A 21,681-nucleotide genomic window follows, 5' to 3' on the forward strand; every position below is an offset into this window, starting at 1 on the left:
CTTCCTTCCTTCCTTCCTTCCTTCCTTCCTTCCTCTCTTTCTCTCTTTCTTTCTCTCTCTCTTTCTTTCCTTCTTTTTTTTTCTAAAGAATTTATTTTTAGGCAATCTCTGCATCCAAGGTGGGCCTTGAACTCACAACCCCGAGATCAAGAGTGGCATGCTCCCCTGACTGAGCCAGCCAGGTGCCCCCAAGCAAGCTAGTTCTGCTCAGTTAGAGCATCTGTTTTTCCTCTGTGCCTTTCTTCAAATAGCCTTACTAAACCACATGAGGAGTTGAGACCATGGAGAGGGGTCAAATTCAGATCCTTGAGGTACTCCTGGGCTGGTGGGAGAGACTGACCAGGCAAAGAGAGGTCATTAGACCAGGGCCTGGAAGGATGGAAGCACAGTGGACATGGGGCCGGAGGCAGCACAGCCCAGCTGGGCAGGCAAGGCTTTCTGACGCTGTGAACCCAGGTTAGAAGGATGAGGAGCTGTTACCCAAGTGAGGAAGGGGGTCAACAGTTCTATCCAGGGGGACAGCCCAGAGTCATGTTGGTGCTGGTGCTTTTGAGCACTGGGAGCAGGTCAGACTGGCTGAATGCTGACAGAGTGGAGAACATGATGGGTGGCTGGGGCTTCTGTCCATTTTTACATGCTAAAACTCTCTCCAGGTTTCTTACCGTGCACTGCTCCCTCCTTCCTTTCTCTGCCACAGGTGCCTTCTCTCCACACAGCTGCACCAGCCTCGTCACCTCTTGCCTATAAACTATGGCACAAGCCTTCCAACTGGTCCAATGGGTTCTCATCTATGCCCCTGCTCACCTCAGTCCATAACCTACACCTGTCGCTAAGGAGCCCAGCTTTGCCGTTTCTTTTTTTTTTTTTAAGATTTTATTCATTTATTTAACAGAGAGAGACAGGGAGAGAGAGAACACAAGCAGGGGGAGTGGGAGAGGGAGAAGCAGGCTTCCCGCAGAGCAGAGAGCCCGATGCGGGGCTCAATCCCAGGACCCTGGGACCATGACCTGAGCCGAAGGCTGACGCTTAACGACTGAGCCACCCAGGCGCCTCCCAGCTTTGCCATTTCTTAAAGCCCTCCCTGCCTACTCACCACTAACTGGTTGGTGCCCCAAAGCCTTGGCCCAGCTTTGAAGGCCTCTCAGCATCTCTCCAGTGCCCATCACTCCTACCTCATTTCAGTGGCTTCCCTCCACTCACCAGGCCTGTGGGCATTTCCACAAGGGCTCCATGCTCCCTCGTGCCTCCACACATTTGCTCTTTCCTGTGTGTGTTCTCCGCTGTGCGTGCATATACAGGTGGTGAGTCCCTCAGTCTTCGAGGTTATCTCTCTCTCCTCACTTTCCTGGCACCCCCTCCTAAGGCAGGGTTTGTCCCTACCCTGTTCCAACACATCCCTGTTTGTAATCTATAATAGCTCATATCCCATTAATTTGTGTTTATATTTGGACATGGATTTGAATTGCATGGGTCCACTTATCCGCAATTTTTAAAATAAATACAGTACAGTAGTATACGTGTATTTTCTGTTATGATTTTCTTTTTTTTAAGATTTATTTATTTTAGAGAGAGAGAGAAATTGGGAGCACACGGAGGGGGAGGGGGAGGGGCAGAGGGAGAGAGAGAATCTCAAGCAGGTTCCACACTGGCGGAGCTTGATCTCATGATGCCAAGATCATGACCTGAGCCGAAATCAAGGGTCAGACACTCAACCCACTGAGCCACCCAGGTGCCCCATGATTTTCTCAATAATATTTTCTTTAGCTTATTTTATTGTAAGAATACAGTATCTAATTGAATTTAAATTAAAAAATTACATTAAATTAGAAATAAAAAAGAATCCAGTATCTAATATATATAACTTACAAAATGTGTTAATCAACACTTTATGTTCTTGGTAAGGCCTTCTTTCTGGTCAACAGTAGGCTATCAGTCGTTGAGGTTTGGGGGAGTCAAAGTTACAAGCAGATTTTCGACTGCACCAGGGTTTGGTGCCCCTAACCCCCATGTTGTTCACAGATCAACTGTATCTCCCCCATTAAATGTGAATCCCTTGAGGACTGGGCAGGCCCATATTGGGTTCAACTTGGTGACCCTGGAGCCCAGCAGAGGCCCTGGCACACTGTGGTCATAGTATCATTTTTTGAAGGAATGAACAGAATAAATAAAGCTTATCTTGGTGTTTCTGAAGGGGAGATCCTTGGACCAGCTCTGGCAGAAAATACAGGACTCACTGAGCTTAATATAAGCTGGAATCACCTTCGAGGACCAGGAGCTGTAGCCTTTGCCAGGGGACTGGAGGTATGAACAGCTCTGCAGCCTGTCTACCCATCCAGCTTGCCCTGTGGGGACAGGTCTCCCAGGTGCCAGCTCCCTGACTTTACAGCTTTTCAGAAATGAGCCTTGGATCTTTTAAGAAGAGCTTAAAAAATATTTTGTTTGGTGACTTTAATTTTCCCAGCCCCATTTCATGACTAAAACACCATGCTCACTCTCGAGACGCTTCCTGAAGGATCTACAGTTGAATGCTGCATAACTTCTCCGGATGTTATAGATATTATAGGCATATGGCTGGTGGGGGACATCGTGCGTTCTGGTGAAACATGCTCACTAAATGAGCGTTTGCAGGTTTTTATTCCTGAGGTGACACCCTGCACCCTTGGGTCCCAGCACACACTCTAAAACATCCCACTTGCTTCCTTGGATATTGTGGTTCGTAGGCCTCGGGAACGGGTGGCTCCTAGCCCCTGCCAGGATGCCCCTGGTGCCGGCTACCTTTGTGGAGTTCTCCTCAGGAAATGTCAGCAGCTGCCTTGCTTGGCCCACTCCCCCGGGGCTGACCTAGGGATCCTGCTCCACAAGTCGTAGGTCAGGCTTTGTCTTCCCAGTGCGGCCACAAGCTCCTGCCCTTCTCCCCATCACAGACTCCCAACAACCCTTCCTTGGAGCCCCTTTGGAGTCTTGCTCTGTGCCTCAGAGTACCTGCCTTTGGGTCTCCAAGTGGGCGTGAGCCAGATCACTGCATCAGTCTCTGAGGGTCATCCACACCCACACCCACCCTTGGTGCTATGCTTCCACTCATTCAGTTCTCCTGGTCGCCATCATTCAAGCCACAAGATTGTTTTTTTTTTTTTTAAAGATTGATTGATTTGGCAGAGAGAGAGAGACACAGCAAGAGAGGGAACACAAGCAAGCAGAGGGAGTGGGAGAGGGAGAAGCAGGCTTCCCACTGAGTAGGGAGCCCGATGTGGGGCTCTATCCCCAGGATCATGACCTGAGCCGAAGGCAGACACTTAACAACTGAGCCACCCAGGCGCCCCAAGCCACAAAATTCTTACCTGGGACCTCTGACCTTCTACTCTCAGTCTGTGTTTTTTGCACCTCGGGCCTCCTGGGCTCTGAGGCTGTGGTCCCTGGCCACCTTCATGGGAGGTCTCCTGGATTCACTCTTTTGTATTCCAGGCAAACATCTTCCTCAGAGTCCTGGACATCTCATACAATGGCTTTGGAGATCCTGGAGCATCCGCGGTAGGTGAGGCACTTAAGACCAACAACGTGTTGGAGGAACTCAACATGAGGTAAGGTGCATAGGGTGTCCCCTCTGTCACAGCCTCCACATCCAAAGTCACCTGAGGGATCAGGGACTCCACGATCCTCCTGCTCTTTACTACCTTAGCTCCCAAACCTACCACAGTCTACCCAGGATGGGGCTTGAGCCGCAATCCAGGAGCACCCAGCTCCATCCTCCTCACTCAAGTTCAGCATTATACCTTGGATCTCATAATTCCTGCTGCATAGGGGGGTGGCTGGGAATTGAAAACACATATGTAAAACATCTTCAGTAGAGGGATACCTAGGTGGCTCAGTCAGTTAAGTGTCTGATTCTTGATCTCAGCTTGGCTCAGGTCTCAATCTCAGGGTGGTGAGTTCAAGCCACACATTGGGCTCCTTGCTGGATGTAGAGCCTACTTCCAAACAAAACAAAACAAACAAACAAGAAAGATCTTCAGCAGAGCCTGGTGCGGGGTGAGTGCTCATGCTCTGCTCAGCATATGACTGCTGGGTGCCTGCCGTGTGTGATTTGCTGTTCCAAGCTCAGGCAGCATCCCAGCCCTCAGCAAGTAACCAGAGCAGAGGCCACAAACCAGAGGGAAAGAAAGAGGCAGAAGCCCAACAGGTCTTGGACTGCTGTGGCTGAGCACTTCCCCCAGGGGCCTGCTGGAGAGAGCAGGGTCTGCCTGCTGCAATTCTGTCCTTCCCAGGGAAGAAGCTAAGGCCAGAAGAGGCTATGAGACGTGCTAGAATTTGAGGCCAGAGCTGGGGTCTGAGAGGTCAGAGGGAAGTGGGACTGGCTCTGAGATAAAGTGGCCAAGAGAGGTGCTGGGGCCAGAGTTTAGGTCCATCTAGAGAAGCAGGAGGAGAGGACATGAGGATGGAGCTGGGTGGTTTCCAGAACAGATGCTGTCATGGTGATAGGAATGGAGTGCTGCTGACGTGGAACATGTGGGAGGACCTGCAGAGCTCAGAGGGCCTGGGAACAGCAGCTGGCCTCCACTGGGGGTAGGGGTGCTCTAGGTATGTTTGCTGAGTGTTCTCCCTGAACACCGGGACCCTCCAGGGTCACTGTCCAGCCTTTACATACTGACCTGCCCAGGGTCCCTGGAGCATCAGTGGAGGCTGGAACATGAAGCCCACCCAGGTGGATGCACCTGCACAGCTGCTCGGAAGGTAGCAAAATGCTCCTGTCTTTCTGTTGCAGCAACAACCGCATCTCTGCAGTGGGAGCCTTGAGCCTGGGCCTGGGCCTCCGGGTCAACCAGACGCTGAGGATTCTAGTTGTGAGTGCTAGCCTGATGGGAGAGGCCCCCCCTGTACATATCCACACAGATCCCTCCCCCGCCACATCACTCCAGTGGCAGTGGGGTACACAGATTCTGGAGCCCAGATAAGGGCGGGGGCCTCCTGCTTCCTCTTGTGACCACTTCTTTCCCTTGCCATTCACTCACCCATCTCTGGCCTGACCCATATACTTCAGACTCCTCCCTTACCCTTCCTTCTCTCCCAGCAGTGTCACCCCACCTCCCAGCTGTCCTTCCTTTTTCTCAGACCACCCGGTCAGCCCAGGTGTACTGTTGGCCATTCTCAGACCTACCCGAGGTCTCGTGTGCACACTAGGGGTTCCCTTCCTTCAGGGTTGCCAGTGGGCTAGGCTGAGAGCAGAGGACTGAGAAGGGAGGGTGCAACCGGGGGTGGAGCAGGCCTGTGAGGGCCACTGTGCCAACAGCAAGTGCTCAGAGGACAGTACTGCCAGGTCCAGGGGCATCCAGCCCTGCCTGGCTCTCAGCTCCTTCAACTGGCGGGGGAGCCTCGTGTAGCCCTCCCATCCCCAGCCTGAGGCTCGCTCCTCTCCCACCCACTCCTCCACCGCTGCCCCTTGCTGCAACCCAGACCTCTCTTAAGCTTTGGATCCCCATTTCCAGCCACCTGTTGGATGGTCCCCTGGATGTCCCATGGGCACAAAGCACAACCTGAAGACATCATCTCTCTCTAAGGGCTGTCCCCGTGGGTGCGGGGCAGGGGGGCCCTCCTCATGGAGTCAGCCCTCCCTCTCTTTCCCATGCCTTCCATCCTTCATCTGACTTCCTGCAGAGTTCGCAGGCTTCCTGCTCCTCCTTTTCACTTCCCCTCAAGTTCTGTGGACCTGCTAGTTTCCCATCTCTGGCCCTTCTTTCCTACCTACCAGGTGATCTTTCTAAACCAGAAACATGCTCATGTCCCTCCTTGCTTTAAACCTGTCAGAGGCTCCCCTCTGGATAAATCCAAGCTTAGTAGTATGTCATTCACTACACATTGGGCTCCGGGCTCTGCCATAATCCCTCTGCCTGCCACCTGTGAAGCTCATTCTGTCACCCCAAGCTGCTCTGAATTTTCTGCACATGGTGCATTCTCTCTTCTCTGTTTTGCTTCTCCTGCTCTTCTTGCTGAAATACCCAGCTCTGCGCACCTCACCTGTAAAGCTCAGGGCCGGTGTTTTATCCCCTGCCTAACTTTTACCTCCCAAGGAGAGCTGATGCACGCTCTCATTGCACTGCGTTTTCTTTTTTTTTGTTTTTTAAAGATTTTATTTATTTATTTGAGAGAGAGAGAATGAGAGAGAGAGAGAGCACATGAGAGGGGGAAGGGTCAGAGGGAGAAGCAGACTCCTTGCTGAGCAGGGAGCCCGATGTGGGACTAGATCCCGGGACTCCAGGATCATGACCTGAGCCGAAGGCAGTTGCTTAACCAACTGAGCCACCCAGGCGCCCGCACTGCATTTTCATGATGTTTCCTTTCCCTCTCTTCCCCACGATGGGTGGGCTCTTTAATGACAGGGATGTGCCCTGTGTGTCTGTATCTTTGGCACCCAGCCCAGAGTTGGGCATGGTGGTGGTGGGGTGCTCAGCCAGTGTTTCTTCTCTTCCTCTCTTCCCTGGCCCCACAGGCTCACCAAGGGTATTCTGTCAGTGGAGACAACTTCTGAGCTGAGACAGTGGGGCTGTCCCGAGCCACTCAGCAGACATGAAGAATCCCTCCCTCCCTCTGGAGATGTTCCATGAGCCTCCCTGGGGCTCGGTTTTTCTCAATTGTGTGTGTGTTTCTCAGATGTCCAGGAATCCCATGCGAGGCGAAGGCTGCTTTGGAGTTCTAAAGTCTGTCCGGGATAATCCAATGTCTGCCCTAGAACTCCTAGATTTCTCTGTAAGAGCTTTTCATAAATCTCATCTGTGATCCTCCCCACAGCTCCATGAGTTATCAGTTAGAGGAAGAAAGTGGGGATCAGAGAAATAGAGTGCCCTGCCCAGATACTTAACATGGCTGAGTCTGAGTCCCACCCCAGGCCGGACTGTAAGGTCACAGGGCCACTCTGGCTCTATTCCCACTCCTGACTGGGGGGTCCCGCCATGGTCTCACCTCCAACGCCTGCCTGGGTTCTTCATTGGCTGAGAGAGACTAGGTGGCTCAGAGGACACAAAGCTCGCTGTTCACTGATGTTTGGATTTGCAGGTTCAGTACTTGCAAGGCGGCCCCGCCCCACCCCCTGGCCTGTTCTGGCTGCAGGTGGATCGTGGTGCTGGAAGATTCACTCATGTGGCCTTGAGGGAGATTAAGACTCCTTTTCATTCAATTGTTCCTTTTTGATATAGAAAATTAAAAGCAGTTAAACATTAAGGAGAGAATCCCCAAATATGAGTTATTGAAAGGAAGTCTAGTCACAAATCACTGCTTATTCTAACCCTGGTCGATGTCAACCCAGATTTAAGTCAAAACCCTTCCAGAGACATGTTTTTTACAGTTCCAATCCTTCAGGCTTATTGCTTCCTTCTGCCTGCCCGGTTTCTACAGCTCCAAAGCTAGAGATTAGTTTGCCTTGACCATGTTCCTCCTGCTCTGAGAATTCCTGTTAGCATTGGCTTCTATCATTAAAAAAGGTGGGCGGGGGGGGGGGGCACCTGGCTGGCTCAGTGGGAAGAGCATGTGACTCTTGATCTCAGAGTTGTGGGTTTGAGTCCCACATTGGGTGCAGAAATTACTTAAATATTTTTAAAAAATAAAGGAATGATATATAAAACTCTTCTGCAAAACTATGTGCTTATTCAGTATAACCTATGGTTATTATCAGGAGCTTTTAATCTAGTGGAAACAGAGGTGAGAATCAGACAGGCCTGGGACCAAATCCTGAGTCATCAACATGGCATCTTCTGAATTCAAGAATAACACTAGTCTAGATGCAATGTACTAATTTCCTGTTCCTTAGCTCTTATTAGTCTAATCTCCCCAGCCTCGATTTTCTCCTCAGCTTTAAGGGAAATACTTTTTTTTCTTTTTTTTTTAAAGATTTTGTTTATTTATTTGACAGAGAGAGAGAGAGCACAAGCAGGTGGAGCAGCAGACAGAGGGAGAGGGAGAAGCAGTCTCTCTGCAGAGCCGGGAGCCCAACTCAGACTTTGATCCAGGACTCTGGGATCATGACCTGAGCTGAAAGCAAACGCTTAACCGACTGAGCCACCTAGGCACCCCTAAGGGAAATGCTTCTGAATCCTGACAGTTCATGTAAAACCCTTCCCAGGTTTCAGCTTTGTCTTCAGGTGAAACGGGGCTAAAATCTTCCAGCCAGGCTCACTGCGAAGAGGGGATGAGCTAGCAGACCCCACAGGAAAGGCCTGTGTAGAGAAAGATCCCATTAGTGCTAGTATTCTTCCCCTGACTCCTATTATTGAGGAATAACGTCTATGCTGAAAAGTGCACATGGGTTAGGGCTGTGAATTTCCACAGACAGAACACACCTATGCAACCAGCCCCCAGATCAAGAAATAGTGCAGGCCCCAAGGAGCTCCCCTGGAGTCACTTCTCTTCTCTATTTTAATGGTTTGGGAGTAATGACATTGTCATCCATAGGAGAGAAGTGGCCCTAAGGTGTTCTTCAAAACCTTGTGTGTATAAGTGAAAAACAGTGACGTTCTCAGACAGTGATAATGTACTGCCTTGTAATGGGTTTCTCCTCAGGAGATCCAAGTGGACAGAGAGTTTGATGACCTCGCCAGCTCAGTGAAGGTACTTCTTCCAGCACTCCATGTAAAGACTGCTGCCCACAGAGTAGAGTATAGAAAAGAGTTACTGCCAGTCTTCACCCCATCCCTACCAGCGTCTGTCCCTAAGTGACTGTGGTGGGTGGCTTCCTCATCTCACATTGGCCACTTCGACGTCGAGGGTTCTTGGCCTCACGATGCCTTATTATCACTTGAGCCTGCAGCGAGTCCCCATGTCAACCGGGTGGTAAGTCCTATGGAACCTGTCTTGATGGAGTCTCAGACCCTGTACCCTCCTCTCCATCCCATGGCTCCTGTTAATGCAGAGACTGGGTCTTCCTTCGCTCACACTAAGTTGTGTAACTTCTACTATGTGCTACAAATTGGGGTCAGAAATGTCCAAAGTCCCAGCTTTGGTGACCTCAGGAGACAATGAAAGTACAAACTCAACTTGCCAGAATGCCAACTGACACAACTTTTCTGGGAGGCAATTTATCATTATGCACCAAAAGCCTTAAAACTGCCTGTGCTCTTTGATTCAATGGTCTAATTCATCTGATCTGCAGAAATAACCAGAGCTGCGTAAAAAGATTAATGCCCAAAGATGTTCACCGAAATGCTGTTTATAACATGAAAATTGGAAATAATCTGAATGCCCACTAACAGGGGTTAACTAAGATTTGGAAGTCTGCAAACATTAAAAGCCAAGTGTTCAAAGAACATTTAATAATTTATGAAAATGCACATGATTAATGTTAAGTGAGAAAATCAAGATAAAAAAATCACATGGTTTGGTTAGCAGTTCCTCAAAAGATTAAACATGTAGTTTATCATAGACCCGGCCATTCCGGTCATAGAGAAATGAAAACATATGTTCACACAAAAACTTGCACACAGATGTTCACAGCTTTATTCATAATATCCACAAAGTACAAATGTCCACCAACTGATAAATGGATAAATAAAATATGGTATACCCATACAATGGAACACCCCCTACAATTTGGCCATAAAAAGGCATGAAATTTGGGGTGATGAAGGTGTTCTAAAATTGATTGTGGTAATGGTTGCACAAATCTGAATATACCAAAATTAGTTATTGTACACTGGTTTTTTTTTTAAAGATTTGTTTGTTTATTTTAGAGGTGGGGAGGGACACAGGGAGAGGGAGAGAGAATCTCAAGCAGACTCCCTGCTGAGCGCGCAGCCAGGCATGGGGCTTGATCTCACGACCTTGAGATCATGACCTGAACTAAAAATAAGAGTCAGACGCTCAACTGACTGAGCCACCCAGGTGCCCCTGAATTGTACAGTTTAAATAGGTGAACTGTATAGTATGTGAATTATAGCTCAATAAGGCTGTTTACAAGAAAAAGGAATAAGGGGGCGCCTGGGTGACTCAGTTGGTTAAGCGACTGCCTCCGGCTCAGGTCATGATCCTGGAGTCCTGGGATCGAGTCCCGCATTTGGCTCCCAGCTCAGTGGGGAGTCTGCTTCTCCCTCTGACCCTCCCCTCTCTCATGCTCTGTCTCTCATTCTCTCTCTCTCAAATAAATAAAATCCTTAAAAAGAAAAAAAAAAGAAACTAAAAAAAGAGAAAAAGGAATAAGGTATCATGCTACTACAGGAATGTATCATGTATCAGGAGGAATGTATCATGCTACAACATGAAAGAACCTTGAAAACATTATGCTACATGAAAGCATTCACAAAAGACCACATATTGTATGATTCTGTTTACATGAAATGTCCAGAATGGGCAAATCTATAGAGACAGAAAGTAGATTAGAGGTTGTCTAAGGCAGGGGCGCATGGCTGGCTCAGTCCGTAGAGTATGTGACTCTTGATTTCAAGGTTGTAAGTTTGAGCCCTATGTTGGGTGTAGAGATTACTTAAAAAAATAAAAAGAATTAAAAAAAAAAATAAAGAAGTTGCCTAGGGCTGGGGAGATGGGAGGGACTGGGAGTTGACAGCAAAAGGGCATGGGTTTCTTTGGGAGGTGACAAAAATGTTCTAAAATTGATTATGGTGATGGTTGCACAACTCCGTGAATAAACTACAAGCCAGTGGATTGTATACCACTTTAAATGGGTGAATTGTGGGGTGACTGGCTGGCTCAGTCAGTAGAACATGTGACTCTTGATTTCTGGGTTGTGAGTTCAAGCCGCATATCGGGTGCAGAGATTACTTAAAAATAAAAAAAATATTTTTTAAAATGGGTGAATTGTATAGTATGTGAATTATATGTCAAGAAAGCTGTTACCAAAACAAATCATATTGTTGGATCCAAATCGTGTAAAAAAAAATGTATAAGTATATGTATGCAGGAGAAAAGACTAAAAAAAACCTGATATATTAATAATGTTTAGCTAATAATGTTTAGCTAAGTTGTGGGTTTGGGAATGATTTTAATTTTTTTCCTATTATTCTTCATTTTCCACATTTTCTACTCTGAATATGTGTTACTTTCATAACCAGAAAAATAAATAGTACTTTAAAATGTGAGAGGTGCCTGGGTGGCTCAGTCAGTTGAACATCTGACTCTTGATTTTGGCTCAGGTCGTGATCTCAGGGTCCTGGGATCAAGCCCCACGTCAGACTCCTGCTCGGTGGGAAGTCTGCTTGTCTCCCTCCCCCTGCTTGTGTTCTCTCTCTCTCTCTAAAATAATAAATCTCTTTGAAAAATAAAAATGTGATGCAGGCTTCAATTAAATTATGCATGTGGTATGTTTGGAGCCCTGAGAAAGGAGGGTGCCGTAGACTGAATTGGGTACCCCCCCCAACTCCTCTGTTGAAGCCCTAACCACCTATTTGGAGATAGGAGGTAATTGAGGTTAAATGAGCTCATAAGAGTGGGGCCCTGATCTGATAGGATTAGGGTCCTTATAGGAAGAGACACCAGAGAACTTGCTCTCTCTTCCTGCCCCTGTAGGCAGACACAGCAAGAAGGTGGCCTTCTGCAAGTCAAGAAGAGAGCCCTCGCTTGAAATCGACCCATCCAGAACTTGACCTTGCACTTCTAGCCTTCAGGACTGTGAAAAAAATAAACGTCTGTGCTTAAGCTACCCAGTCTGTGGTGTTTTGTTATGGCAGTTTAGCTAAGATAGAAGGATTCACTCTCCTGGAGAGAAGAAGCAGGGAAGGTTTCTCCTGGTTTCCCTGGCTCTCCCCTGACCTCCTTCCATCTCCCTCCTCGCTGCTGCCAAAGCTGCCTAAGGGCAGACCTAATCATACTATTCATATGTTCCCAAGGCCTACAGAAAAATTCCAGCTCCTCTATCTGGTGTGTCCCATTGCAGGGGTTGAGTTCTCCATTCTTCTCCAAGGAGAAGGTAAGAGTCTGCTCCAACACACTCTAGGGAACCACTAGAAAGGGTGTTGCATTGGGGTGATAAACTGGGGGTATGCCAGAATTCCTCTTACCCGGCTTTTCTCAGAAATAAATACGCATTGGATCCTAAAGAAAGTTGAGTCAATCTTTAGAGAACAGAAGAATCGGGTAATTGTTCCAAAGTCCCCCAAAATGGACACTGAGCTCCGACCCAGCTCTTGGGGGGTGTGGGGAGGCTGGGGTATACCCTTCCGCTCCCTTATCTCCAGAAATCCAGTTCACATTAAAGAAGTAATCAAATCCTGCCTGGTTCCCAGGTGCAGGATGGCAAAGGCCTTTCTGCTCCAGAAAAGGGGTGGACAAGAAAGGGGGTGCAGACTTTGGGTATAAAGCTGGCATCCATCTTGTTAGTTCGGATGAAAGAATGAACACTAGAGGTCATACCCTCCGCAAGCACAGCTCGACCTGCTAGGGAATGGAGTAGGCCCAAGAGATAGGAATGCATAGTTATTCAAAGGATCATGACCCCAGTAGTTTACCCACGGAACAAACAGGCACTTAAAAGCAGCTGATCAGCACTATCCCAAACACACAATCACCAGATGTACCTAATGGAATCTCTCACCTAAGAAATATGTTTTTCAGATTCCAAGTCTCCCAAGATAGAGCGCAATTCCATGGACCAGAGGAAGCCACCTCAAGTAACAAAGCATCATCTGTGAACATGATTTCAAGGGCCTCCGATCAACAGCGTCAGGAGACCCCTGACCCAAATTTTGCCCTTAAAAATCCTCACTTGTAAGGCATCAGGAAGTTCGGGACTTTGAGGATTCGTTTCCCGTTCTTCTGTGTGGCACCACACCAATAAATATTCTATCTTCACGGCAAAAGCTCGGTGCCAGTCTTTTACTGGCTTGCTGGGCATGGGGTGGAGCAACTCTCCTTTGGATCGGTTACAGGTAGATGATTGGCAGCCCTCTGAGAGGTAGTCATGTTTGCAAAGACCTAAATCAGGAACAGGCAGAGGAGTGGGCTTGAGGCTCGAAGCGAGAAGGCGACACAATCTTGACTTGAAGCCATTCGCACACTGGGGACTTACATGCATGAAAATGTCCCGTGCCCCAGGCAGAGAAAACCGCGGACACTCCAGCTTTCTAAAGGCGGAGGATGCACCAGAATGCTCCGCCTTTGGCTAGGCGGCCGCCTTCCCGCCAAAGCCGCATCCAATCAGAAACCGCCACACTCCGAGAGTCAAGCAATGGCCAATCGGAAGCGGGATTCTAGGCCTCGGTCCGCCCCGAGGCACTGAGGACCAATAGGCGCCTGGGCAGCCGCGGGCCAATTGCTGGCAGTGTGCGCAGAGCAGCGGCGGCAGTTGGGCGCGTGGTGTCTGCGGCGGCAGTTGAGGTCAAGTAGCGGCGTTGGGCAGCAGCTGAGCTCACCATGGTAAGGCCCCGGGGCCTGGCCCGCATTGGCAGGACCCCGGCCACTCTTGCTCCGTGGACGCCCAGGCGGGAGGGTGGGCGAAGCCCGCCACGTGAGGCGACAGGATGGGGCAAGACTGCGACGGACGCCGGGACCAGGGTTCCGTGGGGGGCAGGCATCAGCTGGAAGAGGGGGCCGGGGTGGGCACGGGAGGCCCGGGGCTGCGGGGACGAGCAGATGGTCGTCCTCTCGCTTGTCCTCTGGCTGTGTGGCGACCTGCATCGTGGGAGTGGCTGAGGTGAAGGGGGTGGGGGGTTGGCAGGTGCAGGCGGCTCCTCAGAAATTGTGCCTTTAACGAGCCAGGCTGGCAACTGGGTTGTTGGGTGGCCTCGACTCAGTCTCTGAGAAGACCAGCCACAGTGTTGGGTTCCTGAAGACGAGGGTGGTTCTCAAACTTCCGGGTCCCAGGACATCCCTACAGTATTACAAATTATCCAGGACTCCAAGAAGCTTTTGTTTATGTGGGTTACATCTATAGGCATTTGTCATGTTAGAAAATTAAAACGAGAAACTTTAAAAAAATATTTGTTCACTTTAAGGCAACACATGTTAATATAAATAACAAATATCCAAGTCAGAATAGCCATAGTTTGTCAACTCTTTGTAGGAAAATAACATGCCATGACAAAAGCAGCTAGTTCAGTTGGCAACTCAAAACACAAGTGCCGTTTCTCGAGGCAGCTGTATTTTAGCAGGTACACAAGTACTTTATGAATATTTTCCATTTTGTCGCAGTTCTTGAGGGTGGAGATTTTATTCTTTTTAAGATATATTTATTTATTTTTAGAGAGAGATGACATGTGAGCGAGTTGGGGGTGGGGGAGAGGGAGAGAGCAAATCCTCAAGCAGACTCCCCGATGAACGCAGGACTTGATCCCAGGACCCTGAGATCATGACCTGAGTTGGAATCAAAGAGTCAGATGCTTGGGGGGCACCTGGGTGGCTCAGTCGTTAAGCATCTGCCTTCGGCTCAGGTCATGGTCCCAGGGTCCTGGGATCGAGCCCTGCATCAGGCTCCCTGCTCCTCGGGAAGCCTGCTTCTCCCTCTCCCACTCCCCCGCTTGTGTTCCCTCTCTCTCGCTGTGTCGCTGTCAAATAAATAAAATCTTTAAAGAAGAGAGAGAGACGCTTGGGACACCTGGGTGGCTCAGTCGGTTAAGCGGCTGCCTTTGGCTCAGGTCATGATCCCAGGGTTCAGGGGTGGAGTCCCACATTGGGCTCCTTGCTCAGTGGGGAGCCCGTTTCTCCCTCTGCCAGCTCTGCCTGCCACTCCCCCTGCTTGTATGCTTTTTCTCTCTCTGACAAATAAAATCTTTTAAAACAAATTTTAAAAAATTTAAAAATCTGCTTTAAAAAAAAGTCAGTCGCTTAACTGACTCAGCCACCCAGGCGCCCCGAGGTTGGAGATTTTATAAAATCAGTAATCATTTTTGCTTCATTATGAACATTCTTAAATGAAATTGACCTTTTTTTCTTTTGTCTTTTTACTGTGAGTGCATAAATGTGGAGAATCTAATGAACACTGGTACAGTTTGGTGGCACTACCTTGATTTGTGCTCAAGCACCCCAGTTTTACCCATCTAATTATTCACCATCAATGCAATTGTGAACATGGTGAGAAGGACTGGTCACCTCAGCAGTCCTGACTGAAATTGCTTTAATTTCCGTGTATCCTGAACAGGTGTATGGATCTCTAGTGGGCTGGGAACTCCAGATAACTTTGAGAACTGTTGCTGGGTAGGGGATCAATAGAAACAATAGATCGTTGACAGGAAGCATAGCTTTATTGTAAAAGAATGAGGAGAGCAGAAAGTCTGCACATTTGCTGGCTGGAAGTTGAAGCTTCTGGGTAAGTAGGGAACAAGGTTATCTGCCACAAATATGAAGAGAGCAGTTGGACTGGAGCTTGAAAAGAACAGAGGAAGTTTCAAATAATTTTTCAGAGAGGAGATAAAGCTGACTAAAGAAATGTAAGATTTTAATGACCCAGGTGAGGTTGGCAATGAATTTATAATGGCTTTCTGTTGAAAGCTAGGAATGATTTTCCTGACTGCTTTTTGATTTGTTTCATTGGTTACATAATCAGATGAAAGTGGCCTTGCAGATCACCTAGCATGTCAGTCCCCATTTGTTTTAAAGATTTTATTTATTTATTTGTCAGAGAGAGTGTGAGCAGCAGCAGAGGGAGAGGGAGAGAAGCGGGCTCCCTGCTAAGTAGGGAGCCCGATGTGGGACTCCATCCCAGCACCCTGGGATCATGACCTGAGCCGAAAGCAGCCACTTAACTGACTGAGCCACGCAGGCATCCCACGTCAGTCCCCATTTTGTAAAAGAAGAAATTGAGGGATTTGCTCAGGGTACAGACCTTGCAGTGATCAGAGTGGGACTGAGTGAGTAGAAAACCAAATCAGGCATTCTGTGAAGTACAGGCTGCTTGGATTTAAGTAAGCCAAACTGAACAATAGGGATTTGCAAATGGTGTGATTGGGTGGATTCCAAGACTTCCCAGAGTGTTGACATGATTCTCTGAAGGAGTGAGTTCCTTGTCATTGGAGAAGTTCTTTCTGGAACTGAATGCTTCCTTCTGGGGTAGATTCTTGGGGGATTACAGCATAGTGTGAATCTCTGTGCCCCTAATTTGAGACGATGCTTGTGTAATAGAAAACAGGATTTCAGGTTCTTGGTGTATTATATACATTAGGATTTAGGGTAGATGGGACATCTTGAATTTTCTTTGATTTCCTCTTATGTATTTGTAAGGATAATGTGTCTAAAATAGAACAAATGATTAATGACTGCAGTTAGGTTCCTGGCAGGAAAGGTATGATGCAAAATATGTACTTTGAGGGAAATCTTTAAAAAGGTACTATCTATAAAGGTATGGGCAGGTTCTAAGGAAAGCACCAAAGGACAGAGCAGTGTTGTAACATTTGTGATGTCTGGTAGCCTTTAACTCCTAGCTTTGAAGGTGAAGTGAGGGAGTAGTTACTAGAAGTTGAGAAGGTAGCTTTATGAAGAGCACTGACTGCTGAAAGTTTGTGGCCTTGTCTTTACACTCAAGGAACCCATGGCAGTATGGCAGGGGGTAGCAGGGAGTGAGCACGCTGACCACATTGTCCTCCAACCTCCCAGTCTCCTGCTGATGCCTGCCATTGGCTAAAGCAACCAGAAGCCAGGGGCAAGGAAGCCCTTTTAATGCAGTCCACATGGGTCAGCCTCCACGAACACAAACATAGACGGAGAAAAATAGAGGGTAGATGTAGATGGGTAGATAGAAGACACACATACAGTGACACCTGAGCTGTGGTGCACTGTGTCCTAGTACAGTTTTCCTTCCCTGAGTCTATATTACCTATTACCCTGTTATTGGACAGGACACCATCAAAAACTAGTATTTAGAGAATAACTATGACTAGCCATAATGCGAAGTTTACTATTGACAGTACATGTATAGTAGCAAATACTTTTGTATAGGGGCTAAGTCTGGCACTTACAGCTAGGGTGGTTTAGAGCACCTCAGTTTTCACAGTGACAAAAGAGTCACATAAGCCTTCTGGGAAAGACTTGTAAAAGCTTTAGACACTGGAATATACCTATATATATTATGTTTTGCATGCTATATAGTGTCGATTGCCTTGAAAACAAGGAGGTCTCAATGTTTATGTTCTGGTTCCCAGCGCGAGTGCATCTCTATCCACGTGGGGCAGGCAGGTGTCCAGATCGGCAATGCCTGCTGGGAACTGTACTGCCTTGAACATGGAATTCAGCCTGATGGTCAGATGCCAAGTGACAAAACCATCGGCGGTGGGGATGACTCGTTCAACACGTTCTTCAGCGAGACTGGGGCTGGCAAGCATGTGCCCAGAGCGGTATTTGTGGATCTGGAACCCACCGTGGTCGGTAGGTACTGGGGCACTTGGGTGGCTTTCCTGGGACAGTGGGAGGGCCTCCCTGTGCTCCCTTGACTCCTTCCACAGAAAGGATGGGACGTGCAAGTATACGCCTGTGGCTGTGTTAGGTGAGAAACTACAGGGTTAGTGCTTCAAGTGTCCTTGGCACCGAGGCTCCTAATTTAGGAGAACCTAATGTACAGAAAAGAGGGACTGGTAACAGATTCACTCGTGGCCGCCTCAGACCCAGGCAGGTGGTTGCGTGGACCCCACCTTCAGGGTGCCGGGTCTCGGGTCCCTCCTTAACGCTGCACACATGGAGATGCTGGTGCACAAGAGTCATGACCTGCGTCTTAGACACGGAAGGTAAATAGAGAACATTCCTTGGGATCCTCCAGCTGAGAAGCCTGAGGTGGTGGCCGGGGAGAGCTGCAAAGAGAGGGCACCGTCCAGGGGCCACCCAGGAGAAGACAGAACGTCAGCCTGAAGCGTGTGAACCGCAGGCCACCTAGGATGCCCTGACGGGACTGCCTGGCAGAGGTCATGCTGACCTGGTGACTGTCTAGTATGTCAGGGCTTTTTAGTCACACTCCTTGTGTGTAGCTACAGATGGGAAGAAATAATCGTGTGTGTGCAGGTGTGAGCTCTTTCCCTTCTTTGGGGACCAGTCAGATTGGACTTTGTACCTCCAGTGGACTTCCCCTGCTAGATCCACAGACCGCAGTTGTGGTCTGCACGTCACACAGAGACGTTTCCTGTGAGACACCGATGCTGCCGACCCCCAAGGCGCACGGCCTGTGCGTGGTAGATGCAGAGGGTCCCCGAATCCCTCCCCCTCGGTGAGTTAACAACAGGCCTTAAAGACCCGCGGCCCACGCGTCCTCTTTGTAGATGAAGTGCGCACGGGGACCTACAGGCAGCTCTTCCACCCAGAGCAGCTGATCACCGGGAAGGAGGACGCAGCCAATAATTACGCCAGAGGCCATTATACCATCGGCAAGGAGATCGTCGACCTGGTCCTGGACCGGATCCGGAAACTGGTAAGGGGGCGCCGAGAGGGCTTCCTGTGGACGCTGCCCTGGACGGGAAGGTGGCGGGGATGGGGACCGGGAGGTCACTTTGGCCAAACCCCAGGCCGGAATCTTGAGTCCACGTCTTCCTTCACGGGTGGCTTCAGTGCATCCATCGTCCACCCATCTTCACGTCTGCCTTGCTTTGCTTCTGAGTGTCACGCGTGTGCGCTGCGGCCGATTCGAACGCGTAGCGTCCTGCAGAGGAAAAGAGGAGTGACCGTGGCTCGTTGGAGGTCGGCGGTGTGGCTTCTGCAGGCACTGACCCACGGTCTGTGCTTGCTTTCAGGCGGATCTGTGCACGGGGCTGCAGGGCTTCCTCATCTTCCACAGTTTCGGGGGCGGCACCGGCTCTGGCTTCGCGTCTCTGCTCATGGAGCGGCTGTCGGTGGACTACGGCAAGAAGTCCAAGCTGGAATTTGCCATTTACCCAGCCCCCCAGGTGTCCACGGCCGTGGTGGAGCCCTACAACTCCATCCTGACCACCCACACGACCCTGGAGCATTCCGACTGTGCCTTCATGGTGGACAACGAAGCCATCTACGACATATGTCGGCGCAACCTGGATATCGAGCGGCCCACGTACACCAACCTCAATCGTCTGATCGGGCAGATCGTGTCCTCCATCACGGCCTCCCTGCGATTCGATGGGGCCCTGAACGTGGACTTGACGGAATTCCAGACCAACCTGGTCCCGTACCCCCGCATCCACTTTCCCCTGGCCACGTACGCCCCGGTCATCTCTGCCGAGAAGGCCTACCACGAGCAGCTGTCCGTGGCCGAGATCACCAATGCCTGCTTCGAGCCGGCCAACCAGATGGTCAAGTGTGACCCTCGGCACGGCAAGTACATGGCCTGCTGCATGTTGTACAGGGGGGACGTGGTCCCAAAAGATGTCAACGCGGCCATCGCCACCATCAAGACCAAGCGCACCATCCAGTTTGTGGATTGGTGCCCGACTGGATTCAAGGTAGGACTGGGTAATGTGGTGTGGTTTTACCTGTCAGCAGCAGCAGCCCAAGCACAGAATGCCCTTTGTGGAGAATACCCCCGTTCCTTGGCAGCCAGCCCCTTGGTTATAAATTAGTGAGCCAGAGTGATAATTTATTCATTGGTGCCTTTTGAACTTCCTTCCTGAGGAATCACACTATATATCTGTGGTGAGAATTTTTTTTTAACAGAACAGGAAATTTTTGGAACGATTTTTGTTCCTTCTTTTGGGTGGTGAATGAGTGTGGGGAAATGTAGTTTGGATTTAGAAATGTAGACATTTTCAAAGCATTTTAACAATTTATGTGGATATTTGAAATTGGGGCATTATTATAAACATTGTTGTCACGAAAACCCACTTTATTCCACAGACATTTAGAAATTAAACCCAATTTAAATGTCCCATGCAGTGTTTGATTTCAAGAAAAACTTTCATGAATTTTTTTGGAAAAAAATGGCAACATATTTATTTCTCATTTGGTAAGCTCAACAATTTTGGCCTGAGTTTGCCTCCAACGTAGTTTATACCAACCTTCCATTCGATACAGTATAGGAAACTTGCTGTCGCTTTGCAGCTTTGTCCAGTACTTGAATACTCAACTCTGTCAGTGCTTTCCATCTGGGAAAATGGGCTTCTCTCTGCCTTGCTTTTCATGCCATCTCTGTGGGCTCAGAACTCACCGCTTCTGGTCGGCCCGCTGCACTGGGTCCTTTCACCCAAAGTAGAGCACTTTCTACTCTGGGTTCAGGGGTCAGCACGGTTGGCAGACCAGCCACCTACCTAGTTTTGTAAATAAAATGTTATGTGAACACAGCCACACCTGTTAATTGGCGTGTCATCGTGGCTGCTTTTGTGCGACAAAGAGAGCATTAGTAATTGTGACCGAGACCGTGTGGCCTGCCCAGCCTCGGATATGTGCTGTCTTGCCCTTTATAGACAATGTTTGCTGAGCCCGGTTCTAATTGACCCTATGTATTGCTGCCCAAATCTCGGGTCACATTGTCCCCTGATTTGGAAACTATTCTAGAATGCCTCCCCTTTGGTCCCAGCCCCGGAACATCACCCCTTTCTTCTACTTAGCACACACGTAGGCCGTCTCCCGTTGCGGCAGTAGCAACCGTCTTCGGACCTCTGACAGCACTCCTGTCATCCTGTGATGCACACACGGGCTCACTTGATGGGAGACGGGGGTATGATCTCCCCTCGTGATAAAACCATAGTGCTCTGACTCGAGTGGAAGCGGTTTCAGCTACAGAAATGAATCCCCATCTATGGAAGCCTATGGAGAAAATAATATCTGAAGAATAGAAAGTAGTATCCCTTTCTTCCTTCCTTCTTTTCTTTCTTTCTTTCTTTCTCTTTCTTTTTTTTCTCTTTCTTCTTCTTTTTCTATTTTTAGGATTAACTTTAAGTGCCATTTATTCCGGTAATATCCCTTTTTAGAAGAAACAGTCCTGTTACCTGAGCACCTCACATGGCTCAGGTGCTGGGACACAGCCCTTCCGGCAGCTTGGGCCCGAGCCAGGCTGGCCGGCTCCAGGGCTTCTTTTTCCCCATTGTCCTTGTCTAGAAACCAGCAGCCTGCTCACCTGACACCTCGCCTGGCATGAAGAAGGCGCCTGCATGTCTTCCGTTTCCATGAAAGCATCCTCCATTTCTGGGTTTGACTGAAGCTTCACAGACTTTTTTTCTTCCCGTTCTCTGGCAGGTGGGCATCAACTACCAGCCCCCCACCGTCGTCCCCGGGGGTGACTTGGCCAAGGTGCAGCGGGCTGTGTGCATGCTGAGCAACACTACCGCCATTGCCGAGGCCTGGGCCCGCCTGGACCATAAGTTTGACCTCATGTACGCAAAGAGGGCCTTTGTGCACTGGTACGTGGGGGAAGGCATGGAGGAAGGGGAGTTCTCTGAGGCCCGGGAGGACCTGGCAGCTCTGGAGAAAGATTATGAAGAGGTGGGTGTGGATTCCGTGGAAGCAGAGGCCGAAGAAGGGGAAGAATACTGAATGGGAGTCATCTGGCAACCATCCCTTTGTTTCGCCCCCACTATAACATTACAAGATATGTTTACCTATTAAAGTTTCTGTATTGAACCATCGTGTCCCTTGTGCTGCACCTTGACAGAATTCCCGATCCAGACACCTGCCTTTTCCAAGTGCATTTCCAGGGGGAAAAAACATGTTTCTTCTCGGAAAAAGCCAAGCATGTTTGTCTATGTTTAGTTACCACTTTACCCCTAGAAAGAAGGCTTCAAAAGGCATGGCTGAGGGAATTAGGAAAAATGCTTTGGCTATTCTTAAATTTTTTTATTCTTGATGTTCCTTCGGAAAATGGAATAGTAATCTGGT

General features: G+C 49.0%; 2 protein-coding genes across 12 annotated transcripts in view; both read left to right on the top strand.

Annotated features, from left to right (window-relative positions):
* Nucleotides 1–13,068, top strand: part of LRRC74B (leucine rich repeat containing 74B) — a 17,410-nt gene extending 4,342 nt beyond the window's left edge. For 3 of the 11 annotated variants that reach the window (XM_073889625.1, XM_073889631.1, XM_073889627.1), the window contains 7 exons: nucleotides 2,192–2,301; nucleotides 3,463–3,578; nucleotides 4,760–4,838; nucleotides 6,643–6,738; nucleotides 8,545–8,592; nucleotides 11,500–11,899; nucleotides 12,544–13,068. In XM_073889625.1, coding sequence (XP_073745726.1) covers nucleotides 2,192–2,301; nucleotides 3,463–3,578; nucleotides 4,760–4,838; nucleotides 6,643–6,738; nucleotides 8,545–8,592; nucleotides 11,500–11,628 — 578 coding nt within the window. In that variant the 3' untranslated portion in view covers nucleotides 11,629–11,899; nucleotides 12,544–13,068. The other 8 variants (XM_073889628.1, XM_073889629.1, XM_073889626.1 and 5 more) reach the window with 8 other exon arrangements.
* Nucleotides 13,069–13,210: 142 nt separating this feature from the next.
* LOC112812472 (tubulin alpha-3 chain) lies at nucleotides 13,211–21,426 on the top strand. The gene is made up of 5 exons (XM_025857243.2): nucleotides 13,211–13,344; nucleotides 17,061–17,283; nucleotides 18,165–18,313; nucleotides 18,633–19,313; nucleotides 21,043–21,426. Exons 1-5 carry the CDS (start codon nucleotides 13,342–13,344, stop codon nucleotides 21,337–21,339), a joined length of 1,353 nt encoding a protein of 450 aa, XP_025713028.1. The 5' UTR covers nucleotides 13,211–13,341; the 3' UTR covers nucleotides 21,340–21,426.
* The last annotated feature ends 255 nt before the right edge of the window (nucleotides 21,427–21,681 follow it).

Source organism: Callorhinus ursinus, unplaced genomic scaffold, assembly GCF_003265705.2.
Source record: "Callorhinus ursinus isolate GAN/ISIS: 27379988/994484 unplaced genomic scaffold, GSC_fseal_2.0 scaffold110, whole genome shotgun sequence".
Lineage (NCBI taxonomy): Eukaryota > Metazoa > Chordata > Mammalia > Carnivora > Otariidae > Callorhinus > Callorhinus ursinus.